General features: G+C 38.2%; 4 protein-coding genes across 5 annotated transcripts; 2 read left to right on the forward strand and 2 right to left on the reverse strand.

Moving 5' to 3' along the window:
* The first annotated feature begins 7,913 nt into the window (after window positions 1-7,913).
* Window positions 7,914-14,963, forward strand: LOC137713067 (protein TPLATE). The gene is made up of 7 exons (XM_068452310.1): window positions 7,914-9,141; window positions 9,255-9,851; window positions 10,892-11,253; window positions 11,865-12,168; window positions 12,284-12,406; window positions 13,038-13,490; window positions 13,819-14,963. The coding sequence occupies exons 1-7, from the start codon at window positions 8,017-8,019 to the stop codon at window positions 14,371-14,373; spliced, it is 3,519 nt and encodes a 1,172-aa protein (XP_068308411.1). The 5' UTR covers window positions 7,914-8,016; the 3' UTR covers window positions 14,374-14,963.
* Window positions 14,964-17,048: 2,085 nt separating this feature from the next.
* On the forward strand, window positions 17,049-18,045 carry LOC137712589 (germin-like protein subfamily T member 2). The gene has a single exon (XM_068451687.1). The coding sequence runs from the start codon at window positions 17,197-17,199 to the stop codon at window positions 17,851-17,853; it is 657 nt and encodes a 218-aa protein (XP_068307788.1). The 5' UTR covers window positions 17,049-17,196; the 3' UTR covers window positions 17,854-18,045.
* Window positions 18,046-18,212: 167 nt separating this feature from the next.
* On the reverse strand, window positions 18,213-21,138 carry LOC137712588 (transcription factor bHLH79-like). Of its 2 annotated transcripts, XM_068451685.1 has the most exons (7): window positions 20,680-21,138; window positions 20,039-20,242; window positions 19,786-19,851; window positions 19,490-19,558; window positions 19,313-19,390; window positions 18,723-18,773; window positions 18,213-18,562 (listed from the first exon to the last, which is right to left on the reverse strand). In XM_068451685.1, exons 1-7 carry the CDS (start codon window positions 20,983-20,985, stop codon window positions 18,434-18,436), a joined length of 903 nt encoding a protein of 300 aa, XP_068307786.1. In that variant the 5' UTR covers window positions 20,986-21,138; the 3' UTR covers window positions 18,213-18,433. The 2 variants fall into 2 exon arrangements, with proteins under 2 accessions (XP_068307786.1, XP_068307787.1); XM_068451686.1 differs by lacking the exon at window positions 18,723-18,773.
* A 3,468-nt stretch (window positions 21,139-24,606) lies between these two features.
* Window positions 24,607-25,936, reverse strand: LOC137713839 (uncharacterized). The gene is made up of 2 exons (XM_068453194.1): window positions 25,184-25,936; window positions 24,607-24,906 (listed from the first exon to the last, which is right to left on the reverse strand). The coding sequence occupies exons 1-2, from the start codon at window positions 25,811-25,813 to the stop codon at window positions 24,751-24,753; spliced, it is 786 nt and encodes a 261-aa protein (XP_068309295.1). The 5' UTR covers window positions 25,814-25,936; the 3' UTR covers window positions 24,607-24,750.
* Between the last annotated feature and the right edge of the window lie 333 nt (window positions 25,937-26,269).

The following is a 26,269-nucleotide window of genomic DNA, read 5'->3' on the forward strand; positions in this document are numbered from 1 at the left end:
AGTGTTTTATACTAAATAGTTTTTTGAAAAATTAGAGCATAAATATATTGAATTGAAATATTTCATTTTACTGAAAATTCTGAACTTTGTAGTGAATTTGTATTGTTATAAAGTCGTTTTTTTAACAATACTTTGAAAGTTCCTCTTCTAAACATAGCTTAAGAACATTGTGTGTTGTTAATCGGGTTCGTAGTTTTCCCAAATCCTTAACTTTTATAATATAGCCATCGAATTTGCAGTGTCTAAATTATATATTTCCCATATTCCTAAATACAAAAGTTAAAAGCATTAAGAACACACATGGTTCCTTAACCTATGTTTGGAAGACGGACTTTCAAAGTATTGTTAAAAATCGACTCTATAACAATACAAATTCACTATTAAGTTCAAAACTTTCAGTAAAATGAAATATTTCAATTCAATCTATTTATCCTCTAATTTTTTGAAAAACCATCCAATATAAAACACTAAAAAAAATTACAGCGAGGATGGAAGCAGCGGCACGCTAGGATCGAGGCGGCGGCACTAACATGAGGGTTGGAGAAGTCAAGATTAGTAAAGATTCCGATGCAGACGGCATCCCAGAGGTCGCAGTTAATGGAATTTAGAGAACAAGAAATATTTTGACAATTTGGTATTCTTCAAACCTGTTTGTATTTTCATATTGGAGATAAACATTGTTTTCTCTCTCAGGTTTTATACGGGTAGCTTTTCCTTTATAGGAAAAATCTATCTACTTGGCTTTTCTCACACACCACATTTTTACATGGTGGAGATTAGCTCTCATATTTACTTGTTGCTTGTTGCTGTCTTTGTAGCTTGCCTTCTGTTGTCTTCTTTGTTCGTTTGGCTTCGGCCGTGGTTCTATGATATCCAGTTCTTCTTCAAAAAAAAAGAAGAAGATTAGCTCTCGTATTTACTTGGTGGAGATTAACTCTCACATGCTAGTACAACTTCACTACTGTGGCGTGATCCTATAAGATTTTTATAAATAGATTTTCGATAAGATTTTTAACCAATTTCGTAACGTCACGTGTTATAATCAGGTAATAGTTTCACGGATATATTTCAAATAAGATTTTTAACCAATTCGGTTGCTTCATGTGTCATTATCTGTTCGGAATACTTACGAATAGATTTTCAATGAGATTTTCAACCAATCACACCACATAGCATTATGCTTCTAGCCTTCTAACTTAGCCTTCGAATTTGCAGTATCCAATTATGCTAGGGCAGCACTCCATTTTACATATTTCGCATAACCCTAAATAAAAAAGTTAAAACCATTAACAACACACATTGTTTCTTAAGCTATGTTTGGAAGAGGGACTTTCAAAGTCTCAAGAAACTTTGGACTCTATTGTTACAAAAATGCTACTAGTGAACCACAAAGCAATTCTATAACAATACAAAGACACTAAGCCAAAGACTTTCAACCTTAAAACGTGTCATTTGAGAGTTCTCTCAAACGTGTACGTAGCATATATAGTCATTTTTAAAGTCCCTCCTAATTTTTGTAGTGCATTCCAAACTAATTTCGGCCTAGGAATCCAACTTCAATTATTTTAAAATCTTTAGAGCTCACCAAAGATTGAAAGCATGCGATAAAACGACACTACAACTAGCCGTAATGCGAAGAAGTTTAACATCATTAAGGTCAGTAAATCTGAAAATGTGATGAATTTGGAGCGCTGGTATTTCTTATAGCAGCAAATTCTAAAACCAGTATCAACGCTACCATGGTGATGTCCACGTTTAATCATCCCCCCTCAGAATCCAGTAGCTTAACAGTGGCAGAAAACTCTTTATTTGGTATTTGCTCACGCAAATAAATTGTCATCAGCTCCTTCAAATCAATTCAAAATTTGTACACTCTTTACATATCAAATCCTTTATCGGTGTAATTTCGAAGTAGAAGGCAAACGTAAACTTCAAGAATTTTAAATATTCACTTTTCTTGAAACAAAAAACCGATGTTTGTGGTTGTGACTCACACTCTTCTTTGCTCGGCGCAAAGAACCATTTCCACCATACTGAACAAGGGCAATGTCACCTGACATGCGATTGCAGGTACCAAGCTCGTGAGCTAGCGGATTCAAGTTACCAAGCTTTTCCAGTGTACGGTTGTTGAGTGTATATGGTTATCCTTTTCTGCTCACAGGACTAGCATTTGATAGATTTCGAAGTTTGAATCATGAATCCTCTGTCACTTCATGGCTAAACGTTACTTCTCGTGCCAATATTATTAAAGAAAAATTAAAGAAAATAGTTTGAAAACTTTGAGTTTTAACGATAAAGATAAAATCAAGGGTAAAGTGAATACTACTAGGATTGACTTTTTAGTATAAAAATATGATTTTTTGTTAAAATGAATAGTACCGAGAAATTTTCGATTAAATTTCCTATTATTAAACATTGTGTCTAATGCATGAGATGACAGAGAGTACCACTTTTGAGTCTCCTTAGCATTTTTTTTTTTTTTTACAAATCATGTTTGATTCATGTGTGGATGGATCCTGAGATTATGCATTACGAGGCCCTAGGTTTGAATCAAGGATCTGGGTCTCGGGTCTCGGATCCCGGACCAATACCCTTCCCCAATCCTACGAAAAACTAACAACAAGGGCCTAGAGAAACATGAAATAAAACACGTCGGGCCCTCCAACTCAAAGCCCAACCCACAAAATGTCGGGGCTGGTACGGCTTCTTTTCATAAACACGATCGTTGGCGAGCCGGCGATTCCAACCAGCTGAACCAGTTGAACCGCCCCACCATTCCCAATTTCTTCCTCACACGCTGAAACCAAATTCTACTGGCTCAATTCGAACTCTCTCTCTAACTCTCAAATGTCCGAAGTTCCCAAATCCTAACGAACATCATCAGAACGACGAAGTTGATCTCATATGGACATATTCTTCGCCCAGAGTCAAGAGGACCTCTGCTCCAACGACTAAAAACATAAGATCCCTTTAAAAGTTATAATAACTTTAACCGTTAGATCAAATTTCAAGAGTCCGGATTACTTGATCCGGTGACTTTGGTGGAAGAGATCCGGAGATGATCTCTTTCTGTGATACAATTGGTTAAATATGATATGACATGATTTTTGTTTCATAGATATTAGCGGGAGTTTATGAAATTATTGAGTATGAGATCAAAAATAATTATGGTTTCTACTTCACTATCTGAATTTGTTGTGAAAATAACAAAAGATTGACGGTCCTTTTTTTTTTTAATTTGCGAATGAAACTTTTTCCCGAACTTCTAAATGCAGTCATTTAAAGATCCTAAAGCCTTACTTTGTCACCTATAGTGAGCCTAAAAATATCCAAATAATTTGCTATGAGTGGTTTGGTAACCTTCTGGCTAGGTTCTAAAAAGTTTAAAAGGATACAAGTATTAACAAATTAAAGATATGCAATTATGCATTAGTGGTGGCGAAATGCTAGTATATTACATAAAAAATGCAGAATTGCATATTTTTATTAATACTTGTATCCTTTCAGTCTTTTCATAACCTAGAAGATGATCAAAGTCACTCAAATTATCCAAATATCCAAATAATTTTAGGGTTTAGTAGGTGACAAAGTATGACTTTCGATGACTGTGTTTAGAAGTTTGGAAAAAAGTTATTTGCGAGTATTTTATTCGTAGATTTTAAAAAATGACCTTCAATATTTTGTTATCCTCATAACGAATTATGACAGTGAAGTAGAAACAAGAATCGTCTTCGATCTCATACTCACACTGGCGGAGCCAGGTTAAGGGTTGTCATGGGCTATAGCCCAGGTGGCTTATGGAGAAAAAATAAAATTTTACATGTAATTTTGATTGATTTTCGAATGTAACCCACCATATATTTAGTCACTAATTCAAATTCTCTAGGTTTAACTATATAAAATTATATAATATAGTTTACAAACCCTTTTTTTTCTTAAATTATTTTTCTCATCGCTTCTTGTACATGTATAAGTTTGGATTTGTTTAATTTTAACACATATTTGTTTAATTACAAAATTTTTTTACTCACCTTGTGATATTTTTTTAAGCTAGCTGATACTATGAAAAATACGGTATCAAATTTCTTTATTTATAAAGATTTAAATTTTTAAGTTAGCCCATCTGATAAAAATTTTCAAACTCTGCTATTACATACTCAATTACCTCATAACATCTCACTAATATATGCGAAATAGAAATCATATATCATGGTTAACCAATTTATCATTATAAGTATGAAAAGAAAATAAAAGTATATCAAACATTAAAAAGGCAAATTCCGTATTATTTCTTCACTCATGTTTATGGGATAACTTTGTGTTTTGTTATCCCTCACTCAACCTTTTTTTGGATTTCTAACAATCTCCTTGAATCAAATATTGTAAGAACTCAATATTTTCATATTGTTAAGAAGGATTCAAACAAATACTTTGAATTTGGTGTGTGTGTGAGCTTTAGGTTGGGGGAGATTATATTCATACATACCAAATTATTTTTCTCACACTTTTTTAATTTTTTAATATTTTTTATCTAGTGTTGTGGTGTGTAAAAAATATTAAAAACTTAAATGGGCATGGGAGAAGTAAATTGGGGTGCGTGAATATAATCTCTCTTAGGTTGGATGTAGGGTTTATATATAGAAAAAAGATAGGATGATGTTGTGCATAATGCCACGTGATGTGGTGTGAATGGTTGAAAATCTCATTGAAAATCTATTCGTAAGTATTCTGAATGGATAATGACACATGGAACAACCGAATTGGTTAAAAATCTTATTTGAAATATATCCATAAAATTATTACCTGATCATAACACGTGATGCTATGAGATTGGTTAAAAATTTTATTGAAAATTTATCTATAAAAATCTTATAGAATCACGCCACGGTAGTGAGGTTGTACTAGCATGTGAGAGTTAATCCCACCAAGTAAATATGAGAGATAATCTCCACCATGTAAAAATGTTGTGTGTGAGAAAAGCCAAGTAGATAGATTTTTCCTATAAAGGAAAAGCTACCCGGGTAAAACCTAAGAGAGAAAACAATGTCTCTCTCCAATATGAAAATACAAACAGGTTTGAGGGATAGCGAAGAGCACCTCCTTACCAAATTGTCAAAATATTTCTTCTTCTCTTGTTGCCTAAATTCTAACAACAGCGATCTTTGGGACGATATCTGCACTGGAATCCTTACTAATCTTGATTTCTCTAACCCTCATGACAGCGCCACCGCCTCCATCCTCGCGTGCCGTCGCTTCCATCCTCGCTGTAAATTTTTTTTTAAGTTTTTTATACTGAATAGTTTTTTGAAAAATTAGAGCATAAATAGATTGAATTGTAATATTTCATTTTACTGAAATTTCTGAACTTGATAGTGAATTTGTACTATTATAAAGTCACTTTTTTAACAATACCTTGAAAATCCCTCTTCTAAACATAGCTTAAGAAACAATATGTGTTGTTAATCGGGTTCGTAGTTTTCCCAAATCCTTAACTTTTATAATATAGCCATCGAATTTGCAGTCTCTAAATTACTGTAGGGCTGCACTCCATTTTATATATTTCCCATATTCCTAAATACAAAAGTTAAAAGCATTAAGAACACACATGGTTCCTTAACCTATGTTTGGAAGATGGACTTTCAAAGTATGGTTAAAAAATCAACTCTATAACAATACAAATTCACTATCAAGTTCAGAACTTTCAGTAAAATGAAATATTTCAATTCAATCTATTTATGCTCTAAGTTTTCAAAAAAACCATCCAATATAAAACACTTAAAAAAAAATTACAGCGAGGATGGAAGCAGCAGCGCGCTAAAAAAATCTATCTACTTGACTTTTCTCACACACCACATTTTTACATGGTGGAGATTAGCTCTCATATTTACTTGGTGGAGATTAACTCTCACATGCTAGTACAACCTCATTGTCGTGGTGTGATCCTATAAGATTTTTAACCAATTCGGTTGCTCCATGTGTCATTATCTGTTCGGAATACTTACGAATAGATTTTCAATGAGATTTTCAACCAATCACACTACGTAACATTATGCTTCTAACTTAGCCTCGAATTTGCAGTATCCAATTATGCTAGGGCAGCACTCCATTTTACATATTTTGCATAACCCTAAATAAAAAAGTTAAAACCATTAACAACACACATTGTTTCTTAAGCTATGTTTGGAAGGGGGACTTTCAAAGTCTCAAGAAACTTTGGACTCTATTGTTACAAAAATGCTACTAGTGAACCACAGAGCAATTCTATAACAATACAAAGACACTAAGCCAAAGACTTTCAACCTTAAAACGTGTCATTTGAGAGTTCTTTCAAACGTGTAAGTAGCATATATAGTAATTTTCAAAGTCCCTCCTAATTTTTGTAGTGCATTCCAAACTAATTTTAGCCTAGGAATCCAACTTCAATTTTTTAACAGTGGCAGAAAACTCTTTATTTGGTATTTGCTCGCGCAAATAAATTGTCTTCAGCTCCTTCAAATCAATTCAAAATCTGTACAGTCTTTACATATCAAATCCTTTATTGGTGTAATTTCGTAGTAGAATCCAAACGTAAACTTCAAGAATTTTAAATATTCACTTTTCTTGAAACAAAAAGCTGATGTTTGTGGTTGTGACTCACACTCTTCCTTGCTCGGCGCAAAGAACCATTTCCACCAGACTGAACAAGGACAATATCACCCGACTCGAGATTGCAAGTACCAAGCTCGTGAGCTAGCGGATTCAAGTTACCAATATCCTTTTCTGCTCATAGGACTAGCATTTGACAGATTTTGAAGTTTGAATCATAGACTTTATGTCACCTCATAGTTAAACGTTAATTCTCGTGCCAATATTATTAAATATTCTATCAAACACGTAAAGTGGTAAAGAGTCCCACTTTTGAATTTCTTTAGCATTTTTCTTTTACAAATCATGTTTGATTCATGGGTTGACGGATCCTGAGATCCTAGGATTGAATCAAGAGTCTGGGTCTCGGATCCCGGACCAATACCCTTCCCGAATCCTACGAAAAACTAACAAGAAGGGCCTAGAGAAACAAGCCCAACCCACAAAATGTTGGGGCTGGTTCGGCTTCTTTTCAAAAAACTCGACCGTTGGCGACCCGGCGATTCCAACCAACTGAACCAGTTGAACCGCCAAGCCTGACATTTGACTAGGGGTGGAAAAAATTCCCAAAAATCCCGAACCGAACCGAAAAAATCCCGATCCCAAACCAAAAATTTCCCAAACCGAAATTCCCGAAATTTTCGGGATGCTATCCCGAACCGATTCCAAAATTTCGGTATGGGATTCGGGATTGGCTTCTCAATATTTCGGGAATCCCATACCGAACCGAAAATATATAATGTTAATTATTATATATATATTTATACATATATATATATATATTATTCTTTTATAATTGATGCTAGTAGTTTCTAATTCATGCTCTGCAACCTGGAATGCCCTACACCTTGCATATTTTTCATGTTCTGTTTGATATTCATGTGGATTTTATTATTGCTGCTGCCATGGCTGATGATTTCAGAAGACTTGATTCTTTTGTCTCTCAACAGATTGCAAAAAGGGTTTAATTAATTTGAATTTTGACTATGATAAAAACAGTCAGGCATGCCAGTGTTCAATTAAATGGTAGTGTGAATAAAATGAAATTCCTAGTTCATGAATGTGTTCTTGAATTATATATTTGAAGAACAATTCATAATTTTATATTTCAATTTGGGATTCCCGATTTGTCCCAAAATCCCGAAAATATTTCGGGATTCCCGAAATTTGGGATTCCCGAAAATTTGGTTTGGGATTGGTCTTCAAATTTCCTTCCCAAAAAATTTTGGTTTGGGATTCGGGATACTAGTTTCGGTATGGTATCCCATACCGAACCACCCCTACATTTGACCACCATCCCCATTTTCTACTTGACTCTCTCTCTCTAACTCTCAAATGTCCGAAGTTCCCAAATCCTAACGAACATCATCAGAAAGACGAGGTTGATCTTAAATGGATATACTCTTCGCCCAGATTCAAGCGGACCTCCGCTCCAACGACGCCCTCCGCCAGTCCGGCGCACTTCTCCAGGCTCTCCAGCAATCCGCCGCCGGCCGCGACATCTCCGTCATCGCCAAGACCGCCGTCGAAGAGATCGTCGCCTCCCCCTCCTCCGCCGTCTCCAAAAAACTCGCCTTTGACCTCATTCGTTCCACCCGCCTCACTGCCGACCTCTGGGACACCGTCTGCACGGGAGTTCTCACCGATCTCGACTTCCCCGATCCCGACGTCAGCGCTGCCGCTGTCTCCATCCTCGCCGCAATCCCTTCCTACCGCCTCTCCAAGCTCATTACCGACGCTCAGAAGGAAATCAACAGTTGCTTCGATTCGCCTAGCGACAATCTCCGGTTCTCCATTACTGAAACTCTCGGATGCATTCTGGCGCGCGATGACCTCGTCACGCTCTGTGAAAACAATGTCAATTTGCTCGACAAGGTGTCGAATTGGTGGTCCCGCATTGGCCAGAACATGCTCGACGGATCCGACGCCGTTTCAAAGGTCGCGTTCGAGTCGGTGGGGCGGTTGTTTCAGGAGTTCGATTCCAAGAGGATGAGCAGACTGGCTGGTGATAAGTTAGTGGACAGTGAGAACTCGCTGGCGATTCGATCCAATTGGGTATCGTCGATGGTCGACTTCGTGTGGAAGAAGCGGAGTGCGTTAATGGCCAGGTCGTTGGTTCTGCCAGTGGAGAGCATCCGGGCCACAGTGTTTCCGATCGTGTACGCGGTCAAGGCCATGGCTTCAGGTTCAGTGGAGGTCATAAGGAAGCTGTCAAAGTCGTCCAAGGGCTCCAATGGGACGGTTGTGGATACCAATGCGGAGAGGTTGGTGGGAGTTTCGGATGTGGTCACGCATTTGGTGCCATTCTTGGCCTCGTCATTGGATCCGGCTTTGATTTTCGAAGTTGGGATTGATATGCTGTATCTGGCTGATGTGCCTGGTGGGAAGCCTGAGTGGGCTTCACAGTCGATGATCGCAATTCTCACACTTTGGGATAGGCAAGAGTTTGCTTCTGCAAGAGAGAGTATTGTTAGAGCTGTGGTTACCAATCTGCACCTGCTTGATCTTCATATGCAGGTAAATATGGTTACTTCCTTTTAGCTTGCTATAACGTGCAGTATGCATCATTTGGTTCGTTATTTTAATTCGCCTGAGTTCTAGTTTTAAGGAAAGGAATTGTTCGTATTTAGGTTTCGTTGTTTAAGAGGCTGCTTCTTATGGTGAGAAATTTGAGGGCAGAATCAGATCGTATGCATGCTTTAGCTTGTATTTGTCGAACAGCGCTTTGTGTTGATCTCTTTGCAAAGGAGAGCGTCCGAAGAGGCCAGAAACCTCTTGCCGGAACTGATATAGCTTCACTTTTTGAGGATGCAAGAATCAAAGATGATCTTAATAGTGTTACAAGCAAGACCTTATTTAGGGAGGAGTTAGTGGCATCATTAGTTGAAAGTTGTTTTCAGTTGTCTCTGCCTTTGCCTGAACAAAAGAACACAGGGATGGAGAGCAGGGTTATAGGAGCCTTGGCTTATGGAACTGGTTATGGTGCACTAAATTGGACAGAGCCTGCTTTGGAAGTGGTGGAGGTTTGCCGGCCTTGTGTCAAATGGGATTGTGATGGCCGGACCTATGCAATTGATTGCTATTTGAAGTTGCTTGTGAGGCTTTGTCATATTTATGATACTAGGGGAGGTGTAAAAAGAGTTAAAGATGGGGCTTCACAGGACCAAATTTTAAATGAGACAAGATTGCAGAATTTGCAACGTGAACTTGTGAAAGATCTACGCGAGGTATGCACACTCTTCTTTTATTAATATGGTTTAACATGTTGGCTATGCATATACATTGTAGGCAAGGACAGTTACTGAATCATATTATACATTATGCTGGAACTGTTTATGTAGACCATTTATGAGTTTCATTGCATTGATATGATTTTTTTTTTTTGGTCAAGCGTTGCATTAATATGATATGTTAATAGAATTTGATAGTTGGTAGCACTAGAAGTATCAAAGGAACTTTCAATATGTTACTGAATATTTGAACCTTTGGAAATGGACTTCTAGACAGCTAGCTGTTGAATCGGAACTTCAATATAGAAAAAGGCTTCTGGTGGTGGATAAACATAAAATCCGAAGTAGTTTTCTTCTTCCTTTCATAGACCTCACAAACTCGAACATAGTTATTTCTAGAAACAAGTCGATTTTCATTGCACTAGGGTGCATTATATAGCATAGCATTCCACTGCTGAAGGAATGAAGTTATAAAGTAACAAGAAACTGAGGCAATCTGGTATCAGCAAATGGACATTTTAATGTCAGCAGATTGTTTACATCTCAGTGAATTGAATGTATAAATTTGACAATTTCTACATCTGAATTCCTCTATCCAAGTGATATTTGGGACTGGAAAGAGACTGCAATATATGTTCTTTTTTTGAGCTAGAGAACAGTGAAAACTCCCTACCTTTCACATAACCAGTATTTTGTGCCAGCTGAGGAAAAAAGAAGAAAAACACTGTATTTGATATTGTCTCACACAGACTCCAAGTTTTGAAAGATCATAACAAATGGGCTAGACACCAACCTTTCTATATCCTGATTACCAGCAGTTACTATGGAAGTTTCCAAGTTTCATTCTTTTATGACTACTGCCTCCCATATTATTTTCTTGCTTGTTTTCTCGTTTTTCACTTCTTTATTTCTTTGTAGTACTAGAACTTCCAAGGTTCCAAGCTAATTATGCTCTTTTATCTCTTGTTTTGACAACTGGCTGAATTCGTGTTTTTTTTTCTCCTACTTGTTATCTTGCACCTCTGTCAATTTTACAGGTACATACCCCAAGAATATGTGCTCGCCTTATTTGGGCTATTTCAGAGCACATAGATCTAGAAGGTCTGGACCCACTTCTTGCTGATGATCCTGAGGATCCATTGAACATGATTATTTCGAACATCCACAAGGTTTTGTTCAATATAGATTCATCTGCTGATTCAGCAAACAGGCTTCTAGATGTTCAGGCAATTCTTTTATGTGCTCAGCGGTTGGGATCACGCAACCCAAGGGCTGGGCAATTACTGACTAAAGAACTTGAAGAGTTCAGGAATGGTAGTACTGCGGACTCTGTTAACAAGCATCAGTGCCGTTTGATATTGCAGAGAATCAAGTATGTTACAAGTCATCCAGAAAGCAGGTGAGCATATTATATATTTTTGTGAACCTGTGATGGTCAGCCATGTGTCATAGAGTTTGGGTGGTCTGGATCGAATTTTTAATGAAATTTCTTGTTACACCAATATATGCTTATAGTAATTTACATCCATGTTGTCTACTTTCAAGAGGTGTTCTTCCCCCCATGTGGTCTGATGCTATTTTATGTGGTGATTACCGTGATTTGCATTCTATGATGGGTTATCTTATCTTTTCTATATCTTCATCTGTGTTGACTTATATCGAATATCCACAAGGTTCTGATTGCTGGATCCAGATATTAGAAAGAAATCTGTGTAGATATAGATTTTCAGCCTATGTCAAAAGACTCAAAACTTACTTCATCAGGAAGGAGAGAATGACTTAGATCAAAGTGGAAGCACGTCTCTTCAGTACGAAATTACACACCATTGTCGAATGCATATATATGCATGAACAAATATATACATCACATATGCGTGGCATATATAACAACATGACATGAATATTGAATTGTGTTTTTATGTTTTCCTCGCTTTAAAGAAACATGTTATTACTGCAGAGGTGATTATGCATTTGTACACACGAAGTAAAACAGTGATAATTGTTTTACAGGTGGGCAGGGGTGAGTGAAGCCAGAGGTGATTACCCATTTAGCCACCATAAACTAACTGTCCAGTTCTACGAAGCAGCTGCAGCTCAGGATAGAAAGTTAGAAGGATTGGTTCATAAGGCTATTCTAGAACTTTGGAGGCCGGATCCTAGTGAACTAACCCTTCTTCTGACTAAAGGAGTTGACTCCACCTTACTCAAAGTTCCTCCCAGTGCAATTACTTTGACTGGTAGCAGTGATCCCTGCTACATCGAAGCATATCATTTGGCAGATTCTAGTGATGGAAGGATATCTCTCCACTTGAAGGTTAAATTTGCATCTTACTTTTTTTACGTGCCCATTAAATGGCCTCTATGTTCTTGGCAGACTCCAGTTTCCTGTTTCTGTTAATAGTTCTTATTCCTTATTGATGAACGCGCAGGTCTTAAATTTAACCGAGCTTGAGCTCAACCGGGTTGATATTCGAGTTGGGTTATCTGGTGCATTATATTTTATGGATGGGTCTCCTCAAGCAGTACGGCAGTTGCGTAGCCTTGTTTCACAGGTTTCCTTTCTACCTCTATAATGAATTCATTCTTTGTCCTCTTTTCCTTGTCTTCTTTTGCAATGCATCTTGTTTTTGGTTGTAATCTGCTAGTCAAGAATCACCATTCTTCTAAAATTGCATTCTAGAGTCAGTAATTGCCTTTAGAAAGTTAAACTGTTAGTCTGTTAGTGTTTCTGGGAGGAGGATCTATAGCTTCTTGTATACAAATGTTTATCAGTTTATGTCTCAAAGAGTGAAATTGATATCCTTATCTTGCCCTTTGTCTTGGTATATTGCTTGACTCAGTGGGATGCCCTTTTTCTTCAGTCACCCTTGCTAATGTTTTCCCTAATTTCTGTCAATCTATGAAGCTTTGTTATGTATAGTATGTGCTCTCTGCCATCTCTCCCCCTCTCCTGTTTCTGGACAAATATTTCGGGCTGGAGAATGGCTTTAGGATGTTAATATTCATGTGATGTAGTACATAGGTGAACACGATATGCTGTTTGACATTAGTGTTCAAGCATCATTGGGCTCTCGTTGTTTTTTCTTTAATTTTATGTATTTTGTTTGCACTTTTGTCTTCCGTGTTATAATTTTCTCTTTGACAATCAGATGTTCTGATTTTACTTGTTTTTCTTGTTGCTAGGATCCAGTACTTTGCAGCGTAACTGTGGGTGTTTCCCATTTTGAAAGGTGTGCCCTTTGGGTTCAAGTCTTATACTACCCCTTTTATGGAAGTGCTGCTATAGAATATGAAGGTGACTACACTGAAGAAGATCCGCAAATCATGAGACAAAAGAGAAGTTTAAGGCCAGAACTGGGAGAACCTGTCATTTTAAGGTGTCAACCTTACAAAATTCCGCTGACCGAGCTTCTTTTGCCTCATAAGATCTCCCCCGTTGAATTTTTCCGCCTATGGCCCAGTTTACCAGCCATAGTAGAGTACACTGGTACATATACTTATGAAGGAAGTGGCTTCAAGGCTACCGCTGCACAGCAGTATGGGGCATCTCCTTTCCTGAGTGGGCTAAAATCCTTGTCATCCAAGCCATTCCACAGAGTTTGTTCACATGTTATCCGAACGGTGGCAGGATTTCAGGTATTGTCTCTCGCTCTCTATTACTATTTTATTTGCATCTCTCTTTTGTTATTCGTTGTTTGCTTCTATTATGGAAATTCTATAGACTGATTGCGAATGTAACCGGTAAGCCAAACTTGGCAAATCATGGCCTTACTTTTCCTGCTTGGAAAAGTAGAATTGGCAATCAAATTCGAGTAGAAATTATTTTCAAGTATCCTTGATTTTTATCGAAATTAAGCTACCGGTATTTGGCTAGATGTTATTTTGGTAAAATTATTCAATGGTAGTGCTTTTGACCTTCTAATCAACCACACAATATCATGTTGAATTCTTTGTCCCGAGACAGCTGTGCTTTGCTGCAAAAACCTGGTATGGTGGCTTCTTGGGCCTGATGATCTTTGGAGCCAGTGAAGTGAGCCGAAACGTTGACCTGGGCGATGAGACTACGACCATGATATGCAAATTTGTGGTTCGAGCTTCTGATGCATCGATTACAAAGGAGATAGGATCAGATCTACAGGGCTGGTTGGATGACCTCACAGATGGGGGTGTTGAGTACATGCCTGAAGACGAAGTGAAGGTGGCGGCTGCCGAGAGGCTTAGGATCTCGATGGAACGGATAGCTTTGCTAAAGGCAGCCCAACCTAAGAAAAAGATTCCGAAATCTGATGATGACGACGACGAAGAAGAAGAAGAGGACGACGAAAGCGATGAAGGCGAGGAGGATAAAATGAAGAAAAAGAAGGAAAAGAAAAAAGATGGCGAGGAAAATGGGAAACCAAAGGGACCTACAACCCTGTCAAAGTTGACAGCAGAGGAGGCTGAACACCGTGCTCTTCAAACAGCAGTGCTTCAAGAGTGGCATGTGTTGTGTAAGGATAGAAGTGCTAAAGTTAATTGACGGACCGACACAATCTTTTTCCAAGTGAAACCAACAGCCGGGAATTTCCTTCGCATTTCGCGGCTCAACGCGTATGGGATATCAATCAACAGAGTTAACTTTCCTCCATGCGGATTGCATCCAAATCCACCAGAGTCATGCGCTTGCACAAGTGAGTCTGGAGTGGTTAGCGAAGGGGGAGCTACTTGCGGGGGTTGTGACAACTAACCATGTGTGTAACTCCAAGGTTTTTGAGTGCTTGGCAGACGCTTGCGATTTCCACGGGATTTCTTCGCCTTCGACTAAATTCAATGGTCACTTGGCCAGGTCTTGTGTGCTTCATCACACCTTCAATCCCGGCCCGAGCATTAACAGAGGCATTCAAGTAGATGTAGATGTTAAATTTTAGGAAATCAATTGGTTTTTGTGTGAAAATTGTAACTATTAAACCGGGGTTTGTCTCTCTTCCCCCCTAATCTGTTGTTTTATTTTATTTTTTTCTGTTTCTTGGCCCATTACTCATATCGAATTATACAGGAGAGGAGAGAGGTTGAGTTCTTCATATTGTAAAACGACGATTGTAAAATTTGAGAATTATGTATTTTCGTTCATACCATGCATTCTAATTGATTCTCGATTCCGTTGTAAATCGAGATTTGAAGTAAATTGAAAATCCCAAAATATAATTTATAAATCGTTGGACTCGGCGAGGTTCTTGTAAATAAAAAGAGAACCACCAAAACTTTCAGTGTATTGAGACATATTAATCTCATCGTCTGCATATATATATATAACACGATGAATGGTTACACCACGTAGAGATGTTTATGATACCAAAATATTGCCAAGAACCACGCACATTTTGGAATAAAATGCAAATGAAACTATTTGGGTTTGGGGAACATTAAATAATGGGCCGAAACAAAAACCTAACGGTCGGTCTGGTTTGATTTAATGCAAATAAGCCCAATAACAAAGTTGGCACGATGGTTTCTCATTTTCAGCAAGGTTTAAAGCTTTAAATTAAGGAAATTTTAACAAAAAGTTTCAAATTAATGAAAAGTTTCCGCACCTGTTTACTTTAACGAAAAATCACATTTTTACTTTAAAATGTCAATCTCGATACTATTCATTATCCTTTATTTTATCCTTATCGTTAAAACTCAAAGTTTTCAAATTATTCTTATTAGTTTTCTTTTAAATTAAAGCAAAGGTGGATTCATACCGTGACGATGACTGATTCAACTGTGACGATGACTGATTCATATGCATCTTTCATTTTTGGCCGAGTCAATGCTTACGAGTCATGAGGAGAAAATAGAGATAAAGGGAGGAGCTTTGTCAAAGTTTTAACCAGTCAAGTAGCGCGAGTTTTCAACCACTGCAGCCTTGTTTGGCGGGCTGGATGATACGGTGCTCGCTATGAGCATTAAAATAGATTTAAGTTCAGTTCATTGTTTATTTTGTTTATATTTGAGACGAACAAAACTAGACATAATGAGTTATGAGTCCATAATAGTGTTTTTTTTTAACATATTTTTATAGATGGGTTACAAGTTCTATCTTACAAGTCTCTGTTAATCCAATCATATTCCTAAAGTTCAATCTTATCCAGCTCACCAAACCAACCATACAAGGTCACAATTCGAAAAGAAAAAAAAAAATTACAAGACGTGCCACAAAACAATGCATCTGCTCTTTGCACTCAAATTTGAATGATTTTTTGCGTATATTAATGTCGTTTAAAATATTGCATTGTTAGAAAAAATAAAATAGCTATTCATAATTGTACAGTACCAACACCGTTTATGGTACTGGGGTGAGCAGCGTGCAAGTACGAAGAGATTTATTGAATTAGTTAGAAGTGTACTACAAACATTTGGTAGGGAGATTTGAAATGGACAAGGTTGTCTGCCCTCCACTTGAAGTGGCCTTTCTGTACTTTTCTGTTTGTGTGGTCACGGTTAAACCACGTCAACATTTTATATTATTATTTATTTTTGTCTTATTATATCTATAAAAAAATAATATAAAATGTTGACGTGACTTAACCGTGATCACACAAAATAAGAGGGCACAAGAAAGACACCGAAAGTGGAGGGCAGACAATCCTTGTCCATTTGAGATGACCAAACACAACACCGTCATCTGTGAATCATTTGTTTATATATTTATATTGCTCTTGAGCTGCATTTCAACTCCCCGTCTAATTCGTTTCTAACTAATTTATTCTAAAACCCTTAGTATTTGCAAATCTCCCTTACATGTGGTGGACTGGATGAGATATGTTGTGATAAATTAAAAATGGACTTATCCGGTTCGTTGTTTGTTGTGTCAAATATGAGATAAACATGACTGAACATGATGAGTTGTGAGTCAACAATAGAGTATTTTATCTAATATATTTTTATACATAGGTTACCAGTTCTGTCTTACAAGTGCCTACTAATCTAATTATATCGTAAACCCTAATCTCATCCAGCCTACTAAACGAAAACCTAATAAGCCACTTGTGGGATTGGATGATGCTGGTTCACCAAGAAAAAGATTTACAAGGAATTAATGTTGCTATCAGGGTAATCATTTTCAAACCCAACTAACATCCACCAGCAATGCAATTATGATTGTGGTCAATACAAAGACTATCAGTTTTTGAACATTCCAACCCCCCTCCCCTTCTTCCAAGCTGCTGCTGCTTTTGTAGTTTTTTGATGAATTCAACAACAAAAGCCATCATTTTTAATACAGTGCCTCAGCATATAGTGAAGAGATAAATAGAACCAAAATCTACAACTCCAACCGCTTGCTTTGTTTTGAACATAACAAAAGTCTACTATTCCAGCCATGAACATTATCAGCCTCATACTCTGCCTCGTTGTTTTGACGCTCCTTTTTCCCTTACCCTCCAATTCTGCTGATCCTGATCCATTACAAGACTTCTGCGTGGCGGATTTGAGCGCGTCCGAGGCAGTTAACGGCTTTCCCTGCAAACCCGTCTCGAAAGCTACTTCAGATGACTTTTTCTTTGATGGACTGAGCAAAAAAGGGAACACAAGCAATGTCTTTGCGGCGAAGGTAACATCTGCGAATGTCCTTACATTTCCTGGCCTCAATACTCTTGGGCTATCAATGAACAGGGTTGACTTTGCCCGCGGCGGTCTTAATCCGCCTCACTGGCACCCTCGTGCGAGTGAGACGGGCGTGGTCATCAAGGGGAAGCTCCTTGTAGGGTTTGTGACAACGAGAAACGTGTACTACTCCAAGGTTTTGAGTGCTGGGCAGATGTTTGTGATTCCACGAGGACTCGTTCACTTTCAGCTCAATGTTGGAGAAGGTAAGGCTCTGGCCTTCACAGCTTTCAACAGTCACTTGCCTGGTTCTGTTGTACTGCCTTTAAATCTGTTCGCTTCGACGCCTTTGGTCCCCGACCAAGTGTTAACTAAGGCCTTCCAAGTAGATGAAGATGTCATCAACGGCATTCGATCCAAGTTTGGGGTTTAAAATACTGTGAAGTTAATTTGGTATTGGTTTTTGTTTTGGTTCTCTCTTCCCCTGCTTTCTGCTTTCTTTGTTGTTGTTTATGTGCATCGATATGTTTCTAGGTCAGTTGGTCACCAACGGATCATACAGTAACTGGTTTCACTTGTTCATATTCTACTTAAGCTGAATACTAAAACTTTCACTTTCGTTCGAGGTGTGCCACCGATGGGTGTAATTAGGCGTCTCCGGCCATGACACCATGCGCCGAGGGAGGCGAAGGAGCTGAGTTTTTTTTCTTTTGAGTTTTTAAGATACAAAATTATACCTGAATTTTTCCATTGAATCTGAACCAAAAGTTCGTGAAACGAAGAAATATCATGTAAAAACAATCGGATATATTATAAATAAAATCTCGAAAGCAAGCACAAGACTTCTGTTACACGTTTGAACGAAGCTGTTCTAATATATCTTCTACGGGACTAATACAACAAAGTAGAGTATAATATTATCTAGTCAGATGATACGTACGACAATTAGGTGCATCTCCTACGGAATAGTCACATCTACCACCAGTTACGACTTGAAGAATTATCCCCTGAAGTTACGTTGCTCTTTCGAAACTACCACCAACCTGCATATGTAGCCATTCGGGCTGTGACCTTTGGGCGTATTCCCTTGGTGTGTGCAAGCTGAACAACAACCCCGCAGCATCAAATGGCTGTGCACCAAGCTGAAACACCAGGTCAACCCGTAAGAAACTCATATAGCATATACCTAGAACATAGTTATCGTTCCGTGCATGGAAAGAAACTTTATTCATCAATGACCAACTTATTCAAGCGATGAGATAGTAAATCATTGCAATATGAGTTAAAGGGATGAGAATATACAGAAAAGGGACTGTGATCCGGAGAATTAGGAGGCAGCATAATGGTGATGGCCTTTATATTCGAAATGGGAAACGAAATCAGTACTTTATACTTCAAGGGAAATCAAGGAGTAAGAAAACATGTCATCGCAAATAATACAAGAGAGTTCCTGGAATCTTTATGCATATAGCATGGGTTAGGTTATGGAAAACGATGAGCCTAGAAGTGCCTTGCTCTCTGTTCATTCCCTTAGCAATGCAATAAGAAACGCACAAATACAAATCTTGGAAAACCAAGAGCAACACTGGTGTCCAGTGGCCAACTTTACGACAAGCACACTCCTTGGTTGACAGACATTTACATTCCTAGATGCATCCCTACGATTGATTGACAAGTTGTACAAAAATAATTCCCTAGGCAAAGGTTTAAGATTGACAAGTAGTACCAAAAAATCCCGAGACAAAGGTTTACATTCTAAAAAGCAGTAGTGTCTTCAGAAATCTATTGAACCGGAAATAACAAAGCATCTCAAGGATTATATATTGGAAAATAGTTCCAAAAAGAGTAGGTCCATGGGTTTTATGAAGGTAATAGAAGTGCTGAGTACTTACATCTTTTGGAGGAAATGCTTCAATTGTGGGATTCATGTTCATCCTTGAATTGACTGCTTCCAGCTTCATCGAAAGGAACTACAGAGTAGAATAACCAGATTACAGTCTTAGGTTAATCAGTTTAAAGAAAAACCATGTAACCAAGTAGCACAAGATAGAGTCAGAAGGAATAGATACCTCGACCTGGTGCTGCAGTGATTGGATGTAATTAATAATCTCATCAAGGACGAGTGCTTTCCCAATAACCTTTTCAGAAGAAAAGTACAACATGCGTAAGGGAAACATACTTGGTGAAACAAAATTGATTTCAGAATTCAGATCACTAGATAATTACCCAAGATGTTTAGAATAAATCTAGTAATGAAATTGGAAACAACACATTACATAAGAAAGATTTCCTATACTAACTACGTCGATCATATGCTAAGTAAATATTATGACTAACATAAAGACAACTAAACAACATTGAATACCTTATTGCATCCGGGAACCAAATCTTGGAGAACATTCATCCTTTCGCTGATCTTCTCTCTCCTAGCCTGCCAAAACAGGTGTGGTACGCACACGTTGAAAGAGTGAATGAATCACACTGATTTACCGAACATGTCAATAAAACAGAAACCTATTCCCTATTGAGATCTACAGAGCTTGAATAAGAACATGTAAACCGTAATTGATGTTCTAGATTCTCATATTGTAAATTCAAAAGGACCAAAAGTGCATTACTCTCTCGGCTAGACTGTGGCTATCTGTAGCTTGGCCCCTTCTTGCCCTCACATGGATATAGTCTTGCTTGGGTGGCTCGGAAGGTTTAGTGCTTTCTTCAGCTGGCTTGTTGTCGCCAGCAGCTGAACTTTCTTCAACTTCAGCCTTCAAATTGTCATTTTCGTTTCTGGATACCGCTAATTTCATCCGTTTACCCGAATCTTTCTGTTCGATAAACAACAACACAAAAATTCAAGAACAAGCAAACGACATACAGGCAGGCATCATTAACTGAAAATCATGCAGCTTAACTCGCTTAACGACACACATCACGCCATTTTCGGATGCATTAACATCCAAAACCAAGTCTTTACAGTTTACAGATTGCTGAGATAGCACAATCGCAATTACACAAACTAACCGCTTCACTCAATTATTTGCAACAAAATTTTCACTAAATTAAGTTCAAATATAAGGACCCTTGACTTAAAATTCGTTCTTTTTCTTATTATTTCCATCCATTTTCCACAATCCAGCTAATTTATAAAAGCCCACAAATAAAGTTCATTGCTTTAGCATTAATTTGCAACATTTTCTCAGAAACCAAACATAAAATCGAGCCAAGCAATCAAATTTCACGTAAAAGAGTGAAAATTACGAACCAAGCCATTGCCACTACGAGTGGAAACCCGCTTCGAAGACTCGTCCTCAAAGTTCACATCCCTTCTCTTCCTTCTACCACCGCCGCCGCCGCTTTGCTCAGTCACTGTCGATTCCTCCAACGACCCATCTCTGTTCACAGAGCTATCTCCAAGCCCACCCAAACTCTGACCCAAGTTACCCACTCGGAGCCCCAACCCTCCACCACTGCCACCGGGTTCGCCGCTGAAGGGCCAAAACTCTGCCAGGCTGTAGGATGCTGGGTTAGCTACTGAGGAGGAAGACTCGTTGATCAGTGGAGGATCCATTTTCTCAACAACCCGAACTCATCCGACCCGAACCCGAACCCAAATCCAAAACCGAAACTTGAGATACCAAACGAGAGAGAGAGAGTAGCGAGTGAGTGAGCTTTTGAAGAGCTAGTGGGTTTTGTGAACTGATGGGTTATTTAACAAGTGATTTTAGTTAGAGAAAGGTTTTTAGAGAGAGAGAGAGAGAGAGAGAGAGAGAGAGAGAGAGAGAGAAAGAGGAAGAGCATTAATGGAGGATGAAGAAAGTTAGAGAGAGAAAGGGAGGGGAGTGGCAGCAGAGGGTGATCCTTTTGGCTGGACCGGTGTAGTGCGCAGTGCGCCCACTGTGCATTTTAACCCGACAGCAGGACACTGAAAGCTGTAGCCTGTAGAGAGAGAGAGAGAGAGAGAGAGAGAGGCGGCTGCGTAGCCGGATATCCAGAAAGAGTAATGCTATGCTACCACGGCGTGTTAGGCTACTCGCTGTTCTGCAAGAGACACGTGGCACTGAGCATTGTTCTGGGTTTTCATTAATTTGTTATTTAATTTTTTGTGTGAGGTGCTTAATTGGTTGATCTAAACCATACATTATTACAACGGATAAATTTTTAGTTGTGAAGGGAACATAAGTGAGTGGTAAAAAATTTTATTTTTTAAGTTATTAATTTTTTAGTATACATATCTCACTATTTGTATAATTACACATGATGTATCACTTCGTGTGATACAATCACACTAAAAAATCTTTCATTACAAAAAATGGTTGATCTAAACCATACATTTTTTGTGGGATCAAGTGCCTAACCAATACCTTATTACAAGGAAAGTGGAGATCAGGCGGATCCAAACCCACCTGTACTTCAAATAACTTAATATTCCATTGGCTATATTTCTTCATTTTCGAAAAAAAAGATATTTTAATATAATTATGATTTACGGTGAAAATAAATTATCTTAGTGTAACAGAGTGCACACACTATTATAACCACTTTGACCAGATTAATTAACCTAATTTACATATGCATATTTAAAGACATCACTAATTAGATTTTTATTGTTTCAATCTATTCTAATTGACGTTAATCAGGAATCAAATTTCAATCCACGTTGTTTTGACCAGTTGACCTAATTTTACATTTGAGCAATTTACAACCTTGTTGAAGTAACGTGCCAAATTTCCGTAGTAAATGGAAATTACCCTATTTAGACTAGTGGCTAGAAAGTGAAAGCAACTGTTCATGTGTGGAAATTTTCAAATTGGGGGGATCATATTCTCTTCAATAGAGAGATTGGGTGGTAAAAAGCAAGGGTTGGTGGGGTACTTGCAATAGTGAACAACACAAACCCTCCAAATTTATTGCTCAAAGAATTTTTATGTTGGGGAAAAAATGCTTTTCCCTTTCTAATTTCCTTTATTTTAAGAGCTAAGTATCTTGGGTAATTGGAAATATGGCACCATCAATACCTAACCATTCTTTTTCTCATTTGTCACAAGTATTAATGGTGGTGCCTAACTTGCTTAGCAAAAAAATGGTAGCAAGAATAGTTACACTTGAGAAAGTGTTTTTGAGATTATGCTCAAGATAGTTTTGTACTTTGCCAAACTCATGTGCCTTTGTGGAATCTTGGGCATTTGTCAAAAGTTGACTTGAGTGGCTTAGGGCTGGTTGGAATTACTTTTAAAATGACTGAAAATGTTTTTAAAGAAAATACTTTTGAGTTTCGAAAGCACTTTAAGTGCTTTTTCAGGATTCATTTGCGTTTTTGTTCAGGATTGGTTTAAAAAATATTTCCACTAAAAACGCTTTCAGTTATTTTAAAAGCACTTCCAAACAAGTTAATTTCCCTCTTAAAGGCTCCTACTCCTAATTTGGTTATCAAAACGTGATGCATTATCATGGATTTGCCCATTTCATTTTCATGTCCACCTCATATAATGTTGTACCTGCCTCACTTCAAAACCGATGTCTATTCCTCGAGAGATTTACATACACACTCTCTAAAATCATTTTAGCATTTCAGGCCAATAATATAATATTATGTGTTTTAATTTCACATGGCATCGCTCCATTGTTCTGAAATGCTACGGTGGTGTACCGAGAGGTGCAATGAAGCCGTCATCCAAATTGCCATGAAGCAACAAACTTGGCTGTTTTGAAGTTGTTGCTGGATAATATTTGGGTTGCTTGAAATTGAAGTGCCTTCATAATTTTGAACAGGAAAGATAAACGTAGACAAAGAAGAAAACAGTACAAACTGTACCATGCCAACTATTTTGTGTAAGAACTTCAACTTCCTGTTGGGTTGGGAAATTACCAGGTCAACTTTATTCTGCAGTCCCTAGTACATGGAACTGTTACAAATTATGTTCTGCTACCTTTGCTATACATGTGGCTACTTTTTCAATGCTCTCGAACAAAATCTCTGCCCTTCTGCATGTGATTGCCGTAAAATCCACCGCACTCAATTTCTTCTTCTCAATCATTGTTCCTTCTACATTTTGGGGTTTTTTTAGTATGAATCGGAACATAGTATGGAACGAAAATCTTTAATTGTTGAATTTTCAACCGCACAATCCGTCATTCGTTCACCTGGTGAGCTTGGTCTACTCTAAATTTTTTGCTCCATCCTTACTAAGAGTAGAAGGGTTTATTTGCATAATTATCATTATCGAAATTTCCATTTGTGACCATCAAGATTAATAAGTGGAGGATAAAGAACGCCTAAATGAGGTTTTTTTTTCTTTTTGACAAGGGCGGTAATCTAAACTACTCTAATTCATAGGAAGAGAAATTCAAACTTAGGAGCAAGGGACCGGAAATCCATTCTTAATCAGCTGACCTAACCTATATGTACACAAAAACGGGATTTCAATTTTATTCCAATACAAAGTAGTTTAAGTATTTCAGTTTGTGTTGATGTTCATTCGGAAATCAAACGCTCGGATTTGCTTGGATGCAGAATGGGCCAGTTACTCACTCACTGCTATCAGAAATTAATTTTGGGCTGGGTATGGCATGCCCGAATTTGAAGTCCAAACTGATAGAGATGAAAAGACAATTTTGGTCAAGCCAAATTATTCAGGACTCCCTTTTACAACGGTCCCATGTCTCCACTTAAAACTCCTGTCAAGTTGATATTCCTCTTTGATTGTAAATAAAATGTCTTAAGTTCGATTCTCGCTCAAAGCAAATTTAAACTACATTATTACTAGCCAATTGTGAGTTCAGTTGTGAGGCTGAACTCATTCCCCACCCCCATATCGTTTGTTCCAAAAAAAAAAAAAAAAAAAAAAAAAAAAAAAGTCCATGTCCTACTGTTTGCTGGAACAAAAGTCCCCAATTTACAAGCAAGAGTAAATGATTTGGGGGGTAGGGGGGCCGTTCTCTGAGTCTCAGACCAAGCTACCAATAATATAGGATGAGATACAAATATAATACAAGTTTGGAAAACAGAACACATTTTTGGATATGATGGATTGAGTACTACTTTCCATACTTCTGTAATCATAATGCACTAAAGATCCGATGAGCGAAATCTGTTTTGTCACCGGTTGTACAATTATGCGTTGTACCTCATGTGATGAGAGAGAGATACGTGATTGTTTAAACCGGTAACACCTAAGAACAAAACGAACACAGAAAGCGAGAAATGTAACAGATATATTTATGGTTTTATAAGAGTGATGATTACACTGGAAAGAAGAAGAATGCAGAGACTTAATTCTTGAGCTTTCCAGAACTTTCTTCCTAACCTAAAAAAAGTCTTAAACTTTTCAGATTTTCAGTCCGCTCTTTGTACAGTGGTCTTAAACAAGAGGATGTACAACTTTTGATCCATTGAGAAATACAGAAACCCACTTACAGAGTGTGTCACAAAAGACCCAAAACTTGTTCCTACAATGCAGTGCCATGCTGGCCCATATACCCCATCAAATTCCTGCATAACAATTACCCAACCCTGTCAATATTTGCACATAACGACTCACTACGGTTTTATCACAAAAGAACTCGATGCCATTAATGGTAGAACCATTTATTATATCTTGTGGTTTTAAAGTGGGACTTTTTGAGTTCTTTAAACCCCACAAAAATAATTACCACCTAATCATAAAACTCACAAAACCCACATCACATAATCACATAATCACCAAAATCCTAAGCAAAATCAAAAGTTAACATCCTAATCATGATAATTAAGCTCATAATTAAGTTACCTTCTTGAGAGTCAAAGCAAGAGTCTTGGAGGTGAACTTTTCCAGGCTATCATGTGTTTTTCTTGCACACTCCACAGCATGGATCTGCATAAACGGCGGCATATCAGCTGAAACAACTCTCACCCCATTACTTGCTAACACATCCGCCAACTGCACCTGCGGCTCAGACAGGGATCTCCTCCTTCCTCCGCCGCCGCTTGCGGCGAACGAAACCGACAGCCTTCTCCCGCTATCCAACTCCTTCTCTTTCTCAAAATCCACCAAGCCCTTTTGAGCTTCCTTCTTCTTCACCACGACGACGACATCCTTATTGGGTTTTCTAGATTTTTCTGATTCCTTTGTTTTCTTGCTCTGTTTTTCGATTCTGGGGTCGAATGATTTGAGCTGAGGATTCGATTTGAGGGAAGACTTGGAGGAATCCATGGACGCCGACATCGATTTGGAGTGCAAACGAGTGTCAACGAGGCTCTGAGAAGTGCGGGGTCGTTGACTTGCGATGACTCTTGAGGTGGGGTTGGAGGTGGAAGAGGGTTTAGCGGGCAGGGAAGCAGGATCTAGGTAAGTGGAGGGCTTGGAGTGTTTTGGCTCTGTCGCTGCTAGCATGCGCCGGTGGGTGGCGCGGTTGGACATGGTGGTGTTTTATGGGCGGTTTAGGGCAGTGGTGGGTAGATGAATGGGAGGAAATGGGAGGGGAGGTAAGGATTTTGTGTTGATATGTTTTTGGGTCAGTGGTGGGGTTGGGGTGAATTGGGACTTGTGTGGTGAGATCTAGTCACTTTTGAGTTCTAAAATGCGCCGTTGGCGGAGGAAAAGGCAGGGAGGGTCCCTGGTGATGTTTTGACCGTTGACTCACCCAACCGTCTAAATCCGTATGGGCTTTTAGTGTTAAGTTGCCTAGCAAGGGCAAACATTTTTGGGATCTTGTCTCGTAATTTTAGCATAGGGGAAGGAATTTGGGTTGCTACCCTACAAATTCTATTTTTTTTGTTGGAGGATGTCTCAGGTTTAACTTACAGGGGTGCGAGAATGATTTATATTTGTAGTGAGTTTGATACTAAGTTGTGGTTAGTATAACTTTGTTGTAAG

Source organism: Pyrus communis, chromosome 13 (assembly GCF_963583255.1).
Source record: "Pyrus communis chromosome 13, drPyrComm1.1, whole genome shotgun sequence".
Lineage (NCBI taxonomy): Eukaryota > Viridiplantae > Streptophyta > Magnoliopsida > Rosales > Rosaceae > Pyrus > Pyrus communis.